Raw genomic sequence first — 15,662 nt, 5'->3', positions numbered from 1 at the left:
CTACAAACTCATTCAGAGACTCCTACACATGTTGACACACACTCCACACCGGACCGGACAGCAAGAGACCCCGATAACCCCTCAAAACGGGACAGCAGAGAGCAACAGGGGGAGCAAGGGAAGTTTCATACCTTCTTCAGCTGAACTGTGCTGGACCACAAGAGAGACAGACAGAAAGATCCTCCACATTTCCATCAGAGTAACACACAGGAGAAGTCCAGAGAGGAAGAACACGGGAGAGGGACACAGGAGGAGAGAGAGAGAAAGAGAGAGAGAGAGAGGCAGAGAGAAGGGAGGAGGAGTCTGTCTGCTCGTTTTTATCTCAGATTAAAGAGAGGAGAGAAAGAGAGGGGGTGGGGGAGCAGGGAGGAGTATTTATGTATGGTGATGATTATGACTGAGAAAGAGCGAGGAGACAGAGAGAGCGAGAGCGAGAGAGAGAGAGAGAGAGAGAGAGAGAGAGATGAAGGGACCGGTAAATTGACTTTAGCCACTCACCATGATGGAAAGCCTAAAACAAGTTCGGCTTGTTCGCAGAAAAAGTGTCTAGACATGCAGGAGACAGACGCTCTCACAGTCACATTTGGTGAAGGCTCTGGTTTGGCATGCTGATAGGGCACAGAGAGCCAGATTGGAAATATGCATCATTCAGTAAAAGGAGCTTGGAAAACTGCCTGTGTGTTTTCTTTTCCTCTCTTCTTTCAATTGCTTCTTTTTTCCTGAAAAAAAAACATATTTTGAATATTTCCTTCTGGGCTTAGTCATCTCTCATTTTACCACACACAGACACACACACACACACACAGAGAGAGAGAGAGAGAGAGAGAGAGAGATTATTCAATATAGACATTAATTTAGAGGCTGCTGTACTCCTGAAGACAAGTTTTGTACAATTATCTCTTTGAAAACAGCGCCTCCTGATGGAGTGACTTGAAGACAGCAGTAGAGAGACTTGATACCCTGTTGTTTCAGTAGTTATACATTTGTTTGTGAGGAGCCTGATCACTCTAACCTGTCAATCATCAAACAAGCGTATTCTTCCACTGACACTCTTCGACGCTATCTCCTCCTTTACTATAATTTACTTATTTTTTAATCTGTTTTTACTCGTTTTACCTACATTTTATCAAATTCCGTTGTCCTAATGGTGGTCAAGCCGAAGCTCGAGGCGAGTCTCGGGCGCGAGCGGCTCCTTCAAGGACAGGAACCAAAAATAATTTACCAGACTGGATTAGCAGGTGAAGCAAAATAAATGTTTATTAGCAAAATAAAATAAATAATTTTATGTCATACCGGAAATGTACAATATATCAGCAGTGAGGAAAAAAAAAAACACACACAAAAAACTATTAATTCAAGTGCATAAGTAAATCACAATGGAATATAAACCAAACGCTATTATTAGATTACAGTAAACTATATCCCATTATTGTGGCTTACAAGTAAAGAAATATATTTGGGTATATGACTTTTATGATATGATGCATGCAACATGTCATGGGAAGGAACAGACCTGTCATGACACATATGTATGCACACAAATATGTACAGAATTCTTGTGATGCGAACAGTCACAAACACATGTCAGATCAAATCATGTGCAATGGGAATGTTTTAATCTTGTCTATCTCACAAAATAAATATGCTTTCAAGTGCTTATGGTATTGCATACACTCATATATTTAGGACATTGTGTTTAAAGAAAAAACAGTAATAATGAAAAAAAGTACAAACATAAGAAATTGGAAATAAAACGATAAAAGCTATAAATATAACAAAATATATAAATATATATAAAATACACAATCACAAAAAAATAAAAAAGGAAAACATCATTGGTGCGTACTTGATAAAACTCCAAAAAGCATCTCAATCATCCAGTCAGACTAGTGCAGCAAAATACAGTAATAAATGTAAACAAACAAAAATATATATACACAGTAGAGCAAAACTTTTACAGTGTACAGTCCAAACTACCCCAAAAACCAAAAGCATATTAAAAACCTAAAGTAGGGCTATTAAACTGTGTGCTTGTTTTGAGTGGATATCATGATTAACTTACATATGATCCTGTATCAGTAGTGTTCATTCAGTCATGTTCAGTGACAATCATCACGAGAAATACTTAAGTGATGAACACCATTTAAACACTGGTAATTCATACCTTCAGCAGGACTTTTACAACCAGTATCATATACATAAACAGCAACACATGCTGAAATAACTGGACCTGTATGGGACCCCCAAAAACATACTAAAAATCTAGGATTTAAAACCTAATTTAAACAGTAAAATTACAAAGACGCCAGATGCTTATGGCCTGAATAGCCATAACAGCAAACAGGAGTCAGGCAGCAGTTTTAAAAGCATTCAGCGAGTCTGGTTAGCGAGAATTCAATCTGCTTTAAAGCAACTGTATGTAATTTTTTTTTACCTTGAAATATCAGTTTCAAAATCATTCTGATGGTACACTGACTTCTCATAAGGCTTCTTTTTATTCACCACACTTCCTACCAAACATCTGTTCCGGAAGTAAGGTACGAAATACCGCGAAAAGGCCGGACTGCTTTACAAGAGCAACAAATGCATGTGTACAACTATCCACTTCAATTACGATGGTGAATTTCACTCATTTAACTGCAGGGGGCTCCAAAGTCGGAAAAATACACAAAACTTCATACAAATCTTTGGGCAATATGGGAAATTTGCTAACCAACTATTTAAATAAGTCATAGTAATATTTAATATTCCACATGATTATGTACAAGTGCATAGTGCTCAGTAGAGATCTCACACATCAGTTATTTAAAAAATACATCTAACTAAACATACACATCTGCAACCACATGTAATAAACACTTGTTTGCTCATAATGACTTTATAACTGCCAATCAGTGCCATAACACTGTTTCGTACCTCTACGTCAGTGGTTTCCAAACTTTTCAGACATTTTTAAACCCTTTCATGTTTTTGAAGCTACCTCAATAATAATAATAATAATAATAATAATAAAAAGCACAGTGAATTGACCACAGAAATGTGATTATATTAACAGCTGCTATCTGTTACACTTGCAGTGTAAAATTGTGATTTATTTGTGAAAACACTTATGTGCTTGATCTCACTGATCTACTTGATAAATGCGCCAAGCTATTTCTTTATAATAATGCCCATTATTTAGCTGCATCTGTTCATTTAAGGTGTCAATCTTGTGTGGGTTACAGGGTTTTTTCTATAGGTTTGCTCAGCTTTTTTCCTGACCAGCCATTTCAGTCATCTGAAACTTCTCTGATGATGGGGATACTGGCATTGCGATGGCACCCTCTGGGGACGTGTAGTTGGCGGCATTGGAGCCTGCGGCATTGGAAAACCCACTGGCAATGTCCTCAAATGTTCGGCCTTTGGTCTCGGGAACGCGGAAGTAGGTAAACACGAAGAAGATGATAAGGAGGACGAGGAATATGATAAAGACGTATGCTTGACACAGGTCCTGAAAAGTAAGCAAGATCACAATATAATGTGTTTAGTTTTTGTATCCTTGACAAATGTGATACTGATGAATTCATTGACAAGGTTCTCACCAATAGTTTTGGGAAAAGCAGTCCGACAAGAAAGCTGGCGGTCCAGTTGCAGCATCCCGCCACAGCGATGGCTGCCGGGCGTGGACCTTGAGCAAATAACTCAGCCACAATGAACCATGGGATTGGTCCCGGTCCCATCTCAAAACTGGCCACAAACCCGAACACTGCCAGAATGGCCAGAACGCTGATTGCTGAAGTTCCCTGCTAGCCGTATATGGAAATTGAACCATTTGGAGAGAGAAATAGAGAAATGTTAGTCTAATCTAACTTCCAACACAGATGTAAGTTGGCGTTCATCAGTAAGATCACACACTGACCCCTGCAGATACAGATTCGGGGATGGCAGTTGTATTAGCACCACTTCCTGCTTTTGCTCCTGTAGGGTTCTTAAGATCAGAAAAGGCAAAAAAAAAAAAATTGTTTTAAATGTAATCCCTTTATTTTTCATTTAAATAAACTATAGTTAAATCCATGACAATTAATTCTGAAGATTTTAGTGGTTTATCATTTAGTGCTATTTAATGATATGCAATAAGTCCCAAACTCACAAGAAGTTCAAGAGAAATGGTCATGAGCAGAGCACAGACAGTCATTCCAGCTAGTCCGACCATATGAAGTGTTCTTCTTCCTGCCCTCTCCACCAGGAAGAGCTGTTGAGCAAAGCAGTGGAAGAATCAAAACACAGTCCTTTTAGTATGCCATCATAAAAGTATTTAAAAGACATAAGGGCATAAAAGTTGCAAATAAGAAGGGTGATTTTTGTTTATGTGAGTATTTTAGCTCAGCTGTGTAAACTTACAGAGATGACAGTGAAGAGAGTGTTGACTGCACCCACTCCAATTGTGGCATAGACTGCCTCAGTGATACCTGCATATCTGAAGATCTTGGTAGAGTAATAAATTACCTGAAAGATTGACAGAAAACACACAGCTGTTCAACATTTAGAACTGTTCATGTCAACATTCTAAGTCAAAGAGGGGGAAAACCTGCAAGGAAGCCTCAGAAACTGACAGAATTTGAAGAATTCAGGGTTAAAGCAAACACTGCAAAAATCATTGATTAGTTTGTCTTGTTTTATCTAAAATTAAAATATATTACACCTTGTTAGAGAGAATATTATTCTACAGTAATATTATATATTACACATATTACAAACATATTAAGGCCTGGTTTCACAGACAGGCTTAGCTTAGCCAGCACTAGGCCTTAGATAAATTAAAGGGTTAGTTCACCCAAAAATGAAAATTGGGCTGCGTTTTACTCACCCCCGAGGCATCCTAGGTGTATATGACTTTCTTCTTTTAGACGAATCCAGTCTGAGTTATATAAAAAATTGTCTTTGATCTTTCAAGCTCTATCATTGCAGTCAGCGGGTGTTGCATTGCTTCATTCCAAAAGAAGTTAAATAAAAAGTGCCCATCCATAAAAAAGTCTCTCACACGGCTCCGGGGGTGAACAAAGGCCTTCTGTAGCGAATCGATGCGTTTTTGTAAGAAAAATATTCATATTCAAAATGTAATAATCACTTGAATCTAGCTTGCGCTCACTGTTGTAAATGGAAGCAGTTCCGGGGGAATGAAGTATGAGATCAGCTTTGCGCATGCGCAGCTCAGAAGTGATGCACGCGGAAACCCAGCGGAGAGATTAAAACAAAACAACGGTCAAGAATTAGAAGTACAAAACGAGGATTTGTAAAGAAGAATGTCGGAGGATTTCGATATAAGCCAAGAGGAGACTGGTTTTCCTTTGCTAAAGTAAGGAAACTTTGCCTTCTTTGCTCCTGTAAACAAACGTTGGTTTTCACGAGACTCACCAGCGCATGCGCAACGCTGACCTCATACTTCATCAGCCCGGAACTACTTCTGTGTACAACTGCTGGCGCAAGCTATAGATTAAAGTGATTATTATGTTTTGAATATGGATATTTTTCTTACAAAAACGCATCGATTCGCTACAGGAGGCCTTTGTTCACCCCCCGGAGCTGTGTGAGACGCTTTTTTTTTATGCATGGGCGCTTTTTATTTAACTTGTTTTGGACTGAAGCAATGCAACACCCGCTAAGTGGCATTAAACAGCTTGAAAGATCAAAGACAATTTTTAAGTGAGTGACGTGACATGTGGCCAAGTATGGTGACCCATACTCGGAATTAGTGCTCTGCATTTATCCCATCGAATGTCGGAGGATTTCGATATAAGCCAAGAGGAGACTGGTTTTCCTTTGCTAAAGTAAGGAAACTTTGCCTTCTTTGATCCTGTAAACAAACGTTGGTTTTCACGAGACTCACCAGCGCATGCGCAACGCTGACCTCATACTTCATCAGCCCGGAACTACTTCTGTGTACAACTGCTGGCGCAAGCTATAGATTAAAGTGATTATTATGTTTTGAATATGGATATTTTTCTTACAAAAACGCATCGATTCGCTACAGGAGGCCTTTGTTCACCCCCCGGAGCTGTGTGAGACGCTTTTTTTTTATGCATGGGCGCTTTTTATTTAACTTGTTTTGGACTGAAGCAATGCAACACCCGCTAACTGCAATGATAGAGCTTGAAAGATCAAAGACAATTTTTAATATAACTCTGACTGGATTCGTCTGAAAGAAGAAAATCATATACACCTAGGATGCCTCGGGGGTGAGTAAAACGCAGCCTAATTTTCATTTTTGGGTGAACTAACCCTTTAAGATATTTGGGCAGTTTTTATAAAAATTCCTTGGAAGAAAATGTTACAGGTGTGCATCATGAGACAGAACAATGGCCCTGCATATTTTAAGATATGTCAGAGCAAGATATTTTCAGTTGAGACAGCTCAAACATGCATTTTAGTCTGGGACTAACCTTAAGCCTTGTCTGTGAAACCAGGGATATTTGTTTAATTTTATCACCTTAACTGTTTTTAGGCATAAAAAAATTGCCAATAATGGAAAAAATAATGCATTAAACTATTATAAATCTGATACATAATAGTACATAGTATATATACAGCCCACAACAATCCGTTTATAACATTTGTTAATTTTTTCAATGTAGACTTAATACATTTGTGCTAACTGATCTCAGTCAGTGTGGTTTGGTGGAGTATGTTGACTGTAGCAGCCGGGGTTGTGCGACCTGTAAGGTTCGTTAAAACATGCTTTAAGTTCAGGTGGTATTTCAGGCTAGAACTGCTTTGATGGTATTAATTCCATATAAAGTCCTTATTTCATATAGTGCAAATGACTTTGGTTTTATTGGTGGCTCTATCCGAATGGGATCTTGTTTGATGGATATGTTCAATATTTTTACCTGGAAAATAAGGCACTGCTAGCTATAAAAATGTTTAATGGGATGAGCTAATTAAACATCAGATTTATACGTGGTGCGAGAAGTTTTGCATGAAGTGTGAGACTCACAGCGTTGATGCCAGAGAGTTGTTGGGACAGCTGCAGGATTATGGCGATAATAATGGGCTGTCTGTAAGCGGAGTTACGGAACAGCTCTGGAATAGAAACCTTCTTCTCCATGGACATCTTCAAGGCCTCTTCCTTCATCTCATGAATGTCATCCTCCACATCTGAATGCCCACGAAGACGTGTCAGCACTGAGAGCAAAAAAAAGAGAGAAAGACATACATCGTCAGTGCAGAAGAGTAAATACACTTTAGTTGCTCAGGCAGTTCTGTTCCTGGGGGAGGGATGCTTCATTCTTTAGCAGTCACAGCAGACTCACCTTGGCGTGCCTCCTCCTCCTGGTTCAGAGTGATCAGCAGGTATCGAGGGCTCTCCGGGCAGAAGATCAGCATGACGCACTGTAACACTGCGGGCACCGCCGTCAGAGCCAATAACAATGGCCACAAATACTGAGACCCCAGCAATAACTCCAGGCCTAAGATCTACCATGAAATCCACAAAAATTACCCATTTATAAATATTTCTTTTTTTTAGTATATATAACAGATATATTGCAAAGCAGTAAGACTTCAACGAAATGATCCATTCTGAAGAGTCTTCTCCATTAATTACAATGAATAGCAGGGATCAACGCTAAGGATTTTTTCTACTGGTCCGGTCGGGCCAGTGGTTCAAATTTTTACTTGCCCTGCCAACAATTTCACTGGCCCTGCCACAAAAAATAAAATAGTTGCTGTTATCATTGTTTTTGATCTGTTATCTTGTATTCTAATAAATAAGGTTATATGACACCAATATTTTAGTTACCAATTAAATTTTACAATTCTCTATTTCAATTTCGATACCACAGCAAAAATCACTAGCCAAAAATAAACATAAATGTAAAGTGACAGCCAGTAAATAAGAACAAATGAACACAGTTATGGTTGTAGATGTTCAGGTACAGAAATTGAAAAATCACATATAAAATAACATTTGCATATTCTTCACTCTTTGTAGTGTTGTACCTTGATTTTTTCATAGCCATTTGAAATTAGAGGCAACCACTGCATTTTAATCATGAATTGAAAAAAAAGTGCAATGTTTGATTTATATAAGACTTGTATAATTTCAAAATCTGAAGCAAAAACAGAATAACCTGGCTTTAGCTATGTGAAATTATGCTACAGAGAACATCGGTATGAAACAGAAACAGCAGGTGGGCTGAATGAGACGCAGATTCACTCTTTGACAGCAGACAGCGCTTATGGTACAGTGATACAGCGTTTCCTTGGTTACCACTGTAAACACATAAGCACTGCGCGTATTAACACTAATTTAAATGCATTATACGGAAACAAAATGAAAAGAAAACGCCATTTCTGAAAACAGTCAGTTCCGTTCCCCTCAGAAACACATTCATAAAATACAATATTTGGATTTTCGTCCTATATTTCGCGCATCGTGAACAGTGATCTTGCTCTGCCTGCTACAGTATTTTCTCCTCTGTGTCCGTCTTCAGCATCTCTGGCCTCTGTTAATGCCCGTTTACAGACTAAGTATAATAATAACGTAATATTTCCACACAAATGGCCATTGGAAAAATGATTGCAGTGCCGTTTGTGTGCAAGCATGGAACAGAAGATAGTCTGAAATAAAACAAAAAATGTCTGGTAGATCGCTGCATCTGTACTCCAGTGTATAAATTCAATATAGATTAATCATCGTTAAAGCTACAAAGTTACTTGCCAGGACGGGTATTTTGACATACTTTTGTATGTATTTGCCCGTTCAGGCAGCTCGGTACTGTACCCAGTACTGAAAGGAGTTGTCTTTCAAACCCAAATGCTTTTTAATCGCTTGAATTTTTAAATTAAGAAGTCTTAAAAACATATGCAAATGATAAAATGTCGTGCCGACGCTGCAGTGGCTCGATCAGGCAAGTGACAAATCCGTCTACTGTCCCGAACGTCTTTCACGCTGGCCATTGGGCAGTCCTTATTGTCGAGCCCTGAATAGGCACTAAAGCTTTCAAGGTTCAAAAAGGACTCAAAACCACCATAAAAGTGTCATAGAAATGGTCCAAACATCTTCTGAAGCCATACAATACCTTTTGTGAGGAAATTATAGAAATATTTTGCTTTTCTGTTATAAATTGAGAATCATACAGTCCAATTCGTGAACAAATCATTCAGACCAGTTTTGTGAAAATAACTTGACTCAGAATAATTTCTTCACAAATCTGACATTACGGAATGCGCCAGGATATTTTCAGGGAATAATGACTTACATTTCCGTCTGTACCTTGCAAAAAGCAATCATATGACTTCAGAAGACTGATTATAGTACACAAAACATACAGACCAATTTGATTATACTTTTATGGTGCTTTTCAATCTTTTTCAAGCTTCAGTTTCTTTATAATTGCATGAAAATAAGGCATTTATATGGGGTAAATAATGACAGAAAGTTATTTTTTTATGTGAGCTATCCCTTTAATCTGTTATCGACATTCATACATAGGAAAATCTAACCTGTGCAATTAGGATGCCGATGACCACCCCGAGCTGGTGAAGGGTACCAAAAGCCCCTCGCAGTGCCGTTGGAGCAATTTCACCCACATACATGGGCGTCAATCCTGTACACAGGCCACAGAAGGCACCAATAACCAGACGGCCCACTATTATCAACTCGTAAGAGGTGCACATGCTGGATAAACCCATCAGGCCTCCACCAATCAGAGCCAAGATGTTGGACAGAAGCATGCATTTTCGTCTGCAATGAGAAGATGGGAGATGAACAAAGGAAAGTTTTTTAACAAAGCATTTATATTTGTTTTATGTTAAAAGAAACTGTGTGATTTTCTCACCTCCCTAGTTTGTCAACCAGAGTGCCAACACTAAGAGACCCGATCATGCCGCCAACATTGAAAATGGAAACAGTTACACTCCACACTGTTGTCAATGTGGATTTATCCATTGGCTCTCCACTGCGCTCCTGAGTCACATTTCTGATGAAGTTCTGCACTTTCTGATCATCAACAGAGAGACAGACGATGAGTAATGAAGTAATGAAGTGTTGTTTTTTGAAGTCTAAAATGCTACTCACTTGATGAAACACTTACCTCATCGGGTGCATTGATGACGCCTGTGTTGTAGCCAAACTGCAAGGAGCCGATGACGGCCGTGGACACACAGAACATGAGGCACCATGTCACCTGCTTCCCCTGGACAAAAAGAAAGAACACACATACTGTAAGATGCAGAAAAATTAAAAGAGTAAAGATGAATGTAAGACAAAAGGTAAAACTGAGGCTGTCATCAGTTTGGGGGTCTGTGGCATCAAAAGTTTGGAAAACACCTGCATTAAAAGGCTAACAGAGCCAAACAGATGAAGAAAAGCAGAGTCTTTCTCACTTTTACCATTATTTGTAGCACACAAATCACACTCTCGTGTCACATAGTAGTCACACTCATTCCTTCAATATCCTCTGTTTGGAAAGTTGCCAAACCCTATTAAAAAATTCCAGCTATGAAATTCTTTAAATTTATTTTAATTATACTTCCTCACATTCAAATTCAAAATGCAATTCTGCATCCTTGTTTTCTACTTCAATTCAGCAGGTAGACTGAGTCTAAATACATTCTCAATTCAATTCTAAATGGTGCACAAATTCTGATAGCAACATATATCACACAATGCAGTATTTCCCAGAGTATGTGTGAAAGTGGAACAAGACTGTTGCATACATTAGTAAGCAATAATAACTGGAATGCTTGTGTCCCTATGTGTCATTCTTTCCTGAATTCTTTCACTTTCCTGAAATTCTGAAACTGTCTGGCTGCTCCGATCCTAATGCCTGTTCCTTTTTCTTGTGTCAAATTAAAAGAAAATAGAAATAACGACCTAAGCTTACTGTCAACTGCGCAATTTCTGTATGACTGCAGAGGAACCTAAGTTGACCAGAGATTAAAGAGTTAAAATCTGCATGACTGATGGTACAAATACATGTCAGTGGGAAAAGCACAGAAAACCACACATTTAGACCAGTTCCCACTAGTTCTCACATGTTAAGCTATGCGGGTTATGGGTTGCAAAGTTCAGTAGTCTGAGGGCCTGTGTATTGGGTGCATTTTTTTTTATTTTTTATTTTTTCGAGAGAGAAAAATGTACAATTAGTAACGAAAAGGGGTCATTTGCAATGGTTTTCCATGAAGTTATAATAATATGGAGTGGATTGTTTTTAAGGAACTTCCTTCAATACTGCATTTGGCAAATGTCAGTACAAAAAGAAATAGTGCACTGCAACTTTAAACCTGCACACAGAACCCTCTGGGCAAGTGCACACCAGTCTGATGTTTTGATAAAGACTTAAACACACACAAGCTGTCTCCTGGATGAGTGACTGTGAACAAGGATATGGGTGTCATCATGCAATCTGTAAGTAGCCAAGAGTCATCTTAATGACTCTAATGTTCATAATGACTTCTGCTGATAGAGGATGATCCATCACTTCATTTTTCATCTCTATTGAGCAGAACAGACCTAACCACATATTTGCACATCCCAGCCTCCATAACTTAATTGACCATATGTGACCCTGGACCACAAAACCAGTCATAAGGGTCAAGTTTTTGAAATTGAGATTTATACATCATGAAAATCAGCTGAAAGCTGAATACATAAGCTTTCCATTGAGGTATGGTTTGTTATGATAGGACAATATTTGGCCGAGATACAACTATTTGAAAATCTGGAATCTGAGGGTGCAAGAAAATCAAAATGCTGAGAAAATCGCCTTTAAAGTTGTCCAAATGAAGTTCTTAGCAATGCATATTACTAGTCAAAAATTAAGTTTTGATATATTTACGGTAGGAAATTTACAAAACATCTTCATGGAACATTTATCTTTACGATAATTTTGACCCATACAATGTTTTTTTGGCTATTGCTAAAAATATACCCAAGCGACTTAAGACTGGTTTTGTGGTCCAGGGTCACATATTTATTTATGAAATCAACACACTTAGATTTGTAATGAGCTGCAATGGATGCTAAATTGGCACACTCGGATTGGAAATTTCCATTCTGTCTGTCCATTCTACAACAAGTAAGAACCGGTCAGGATGCTGTTCATATTATGTTCAGGTTTGAACATGCCAGCTGAACCCTGCTCTAAACATTCATTTCTCCTTGTCGGTTTCCTTTGCACATCCTGGTTTCTTAATTCACATGCTGCAATCCAAGATGACAAAGCAGGTCAAAAAATGTTCCACTACCACCTTTGTATTTTTTATATTTATTTAGGTGATGAGTCATATCAATTGAAAACTAATAGCCTGAACAGATATTACCTAAGGATATCTCCGTAAACCCACTATGCAACACATTAGCTACACACAAATGGTCCACAATCAACATGTAAATCGCGAGAGAATTAAAAACAAATGACAACATTTCAAATCTACACCACATGCCCATGGGCGTCCCCTAAATGTTTACTACAGTTCTTGCATGGTAACCACAGTTTCCTGTATACGGGATCATAGTAACACCTATATCACAAATTATGGTACATGTTATGAAAACATAGGAACCAACTGCCATAAAAATATGCAGATTATGCGTATTACATTAAACACCATGATTTCTGTATGTAATCCCTGAAAAAGGACACTTTAGCATATAACTTTAAACGAGTATTTATTAAGTGCAAACTGAAAGTAACCTAATCGGATGTTATCTGCAATTAAATGAAAATGTATAATTGTTTAAATCTATATTAAATGTAATTAGCTCAACTTTAGAGTGCTTTTTTGACTTTTTTTTTTTTTTTTGAGAAGCAGGATTTTATATGTAACTTCATTATTCTATTGTGTTTGAAATATGATTATATGATGATTGCATGATTAAAGTGTACTGTCAAATTTACTGACATGCATTTATGGTAAACTATAATATATTTTAATGACATTTCTCTTGAAACTTGTAAGTGATGTATTAAAATATATTTGTATTTATTTACTAATTTTTAATGATAAATTTGCAATTTAGTTCTTAGTATTACTTAGTAATATTGAATAATACACTATAGTAACAATGAATGTATGTTATTCAACACATGGAAATAAGTGTGCTTCTTTAAAGCAAAAAATGATTTCAAAGAATAAAGTTAAACTTAATTAGAATTTTTTTTAAAAAGTGCACTTTGTAAAAGAGTACTTAAGTGTGTTAAGAAACAGTCATGAAGTTCAAATATTATTTGCAGTTTTTAAAAATACTTTTAATATTACACTAGTGCACATTCTTTTTCACAAGGGATCTATAGTAAAACTGTAAATAAAATAAAAAAAGTTACTATTTCATAAGGGTCATAGTGATGGTAAAGCCTTTACTTAGAAATCATAAAGAAGAAAGCTAAACATCACCACTGATTCTGTATAAAGACATAGACAGAGAAGAAAAGCCTCTACCTTACTGTCCTTCATCTTCTCCATCCTGCTCTCGATTGAGACAGAAGTCTTCAGGTCAGTTCTTCCTCTTTTAGCAGTGACACCAAACGTATGTTTTCAGGGTAAACACAAATCCGTATTTGGAAAAGCTTCTAGAGGGAGAAAAAAATATATGAATAGTTGTTGTCAGTAATGATAAGGAATGAGACAATCCTTTTATGTCTTCACCAAGATGAACGACAAAAAACAGCTTCCTGCAACGGATGTCTGCTGAGTTGAGATGACAGTAGAGCATCAGTATTGTGCAAAGCAAATTGCAAAGTAAATGTCGAAGTCAAATACAAGAGGCATCTCTGTCAGCCCAAGATCCACCCTATATTGCTTTTTGGTTGTCCTGTAACATCAAATCCTCAATCCTGCATCAATCTAGCTAAAGTTAATCAGTCTACCAGTGAATAAAATAAAACTTGCTTTAGTTAACAGCTTCATGCAGTTCTAATTAGTTAGTAATAAAATGTAAAGTGGTCAAAGAAGTACAATGAACTTTACTGCAGGCTTATTTTAAAGTTTTAAGGCAACGATTTTTTACAGTTTAAATAGCCTAGGCTACTAATAGTTGGTAATGAAGCAGCAGCATCATGAGTAGCCTACTTTAATAAAATATAATTCCAAGGCTAATTATAGTCCGTTATATTTCTATATAATAATTATATTTACGTTTGTTTGCAGAGCTCCTGTGTCGATCAGGTAGTTGCTGGTGTGTGATGAAACACTCTCGCGCTCGTGGCTTTTATGGAGAGTGATACACGAGCAGCAGCACGTTGTACTTTTTTGGCGTCACGCCAGTGCTCCCCCTGTTTCTGTAACATCTGAGTCGCAGGATTAAACCAGAACTTAATCTCAAGACATTCGCGTAACATCCTTTAGTTGGAAATGATCGCCGCGGCTCAAAATCTAGTGAGCATCCACCCAGTCAGCATCTGAGCATCATTTAGAACGTGCCAATGATGCCAGAAACGCCGTCTAGGCAGGCCACTCACGAGGTTTTGAGGCAAAGCCTGGTTTATTAATGTCCTTATTTGGTCATTCGCCGCATAGACTGAACGTGATTCGCGCCTCTTTTCCTCTGGCGCAGCATCCCACCAGATTTAAACTTGCCAAAAGTTGCTGTGTGACACAGTAAACCCGTTATTGTTGTCATGTGAGTGCTTCTGTGAGAGAATGCCATCTTTTTTTGTTTGTAAACAAGTAGTCCTCTCTTCCGAGACCGGACAATTTGCGGGGTTTGCTGGCACTTCATACGAGTGTGTGATCTAGTGATAACAAATGTTTCGTTGCCTACGCTCCTTAGCTTTCGTTTGTTCATTGAAATTGGCTAAAAAGGCATTACTAATTAATTTCTATCACGTTGGATGCACTTATTAATCATAACATAAAGTTACAAAGTAGGCTAATAATCGATTTGCGTTTGGTTTCTGGCAGTGTAGATAATGACCTATAAAGTGTATTATTACACTAAAAACAAAGTAATAATGTATATAACAATACACAAAAACACGGAACACTATAGTTGTCTGTGTTTTTAGGACAGACAAACAGGAACTTGCAAAGGAAACACATTTTGAGAACTGAGATCAGCTATTGATAGCATCCTGCCACTGCAGTCTTTTTTCTTTTAGTATAAACTAAACTCAACCTTTTAAAGGGGTCATATGATGCGATTTCAAGTTTTCCTTCACGCGACTCTGTTGCCCTTTCGGGCTTGAACTGATGGTAAAACTAACGACATTATTAACTGTCTTGATATTTACTTTGAAAGCTGAAGCGATTATGGTAAGGGGCGTTACATTTCCGAGCGTGCTTGTGGTGTTTTGCCAATCATAATGCACTGGGTCAGCTGGCCCATGTGTGGCATCACAATGGCAAATTCACTGATCTATATAAATATGAAAGTAGATCAGTGGGCAAGATGAGAACTTGGATAAACGGATTCGACGAAAGGAGTGGCCGGTGGGCTTGCGGCAACCACACGTGATGACCCCGGGCTGGACTCCGCTTCCTCCACGGTGAAAGCGGCGATTCACAGCGCAAAGTTGATGTATTCCCTCAGCGACCAGCACGGATCAGCTCTTGGCATGACGAAGCGGATATCGTCCTCTTTTGACCAAGACAGCTATTATAACAAAGATCACTGCATTGTGAACATGAATTAATAACAATAACATTAATTAATAACATTTCTTCCTTCCGTTGAACACAAA

At 38.0% G+C, this 15,662-nt stretch overlaps 1 protein-coding gene across 2 annotated transcripts; it reads right to left on the bottom strand.

The window, feature by feature from the left end:
* Positions 1–2,963: 2,963 nt before the first annotated feature.
* LOC107692573 (solute carrier family 2, facilitated glucose transporter member 3-like) lies at positions 2,964–14,155 on the bottom strand. Of its 2 annotated transcripts, none has more exons than XM_016491675.1 (12): positions 14,119–14,155; positions 13,423–13,553; positions 10,074–10,175; positions 9,819–9,979; positions 9,484–9,724; positions 7,290–7,452; positions 6,974–7,161; positions 4,381–4,485; positions 4,130–4,231; positions 3,899–3,967; positions 3,582–3,785; positions 2,964–3,490 (listed from the first exon to the last, which is right to left on the bottom strand). In XM_016491675.1, the coding sequence occupies exons 2-12, from the start codon at positions 13,444–13,446 to the stop codon at positions 3,245–3,247; spliced, it is 1,605 nt and encodes a 534-aa protein (XP_016347161.1). In that variant the 5' UTR covers positions 13,447–13,553; positions 14,119–14,155; the 3' UTR covers positions 2,964–3,244. The 2 variants fall into 2 exon arrangements, with proteins under 2 accessions (XP_016347161.1, XP_016347162.1); XM_016491676.1 differs by having other exon boundaries at positions 3,582–3,782.
* Positions 14,156–15,662: the final 1,507 nt, after the last annotated feature.

This window comes from Sinocyclocheilus anshuiensis, unplaced genomic scaffold, assembly GCF_001515605.1.
Source record: "Sinocyclocheilus anshuiensis isolate Anshui unplaced genomic scaffold, SAMN03320099.WGS_v1.1 scaffold831, whole genome shotgun sequence".
NCBI lineage: Eukaryota > Metazoa > Chordata > Actinopteri > Cypriniformes > Cyprinidae > Sinocyclocheilus > Sinocyclocheilus anshuiensis.
The sequence above is the reverse complement of the archived record's forward strand: the minus strand, read 5'-3'. Positions and strand labels throughout refer to the sequence as shown.

What these genes read in the sequence shown, in the direction of transcription:
- LOC107692573 (XM_016491675.1), bottom strand. Translation starts at nt 13,446, where the DNA reads ATGGAGAAGATGAAGGACAGTAAG. An exon ending in CTGGTTGACAAACTAGGGAG is followed by an intron (nt 9,725 to 9,818) that starts GTGAGAAAATCA and finishes TTCTCATTGCAG; the next exon opens with ACGAAAATGCATGCTTCTGT. An exon ending in TCGGCATCCTAATTGCACAG is followed by an intron (nt 7,453 to 9,483) that starts GTTAGATTTTCC and finishes ATTTCATGGTAG; the next exon opens with ATCTTAGGCCTGGAGTTATT.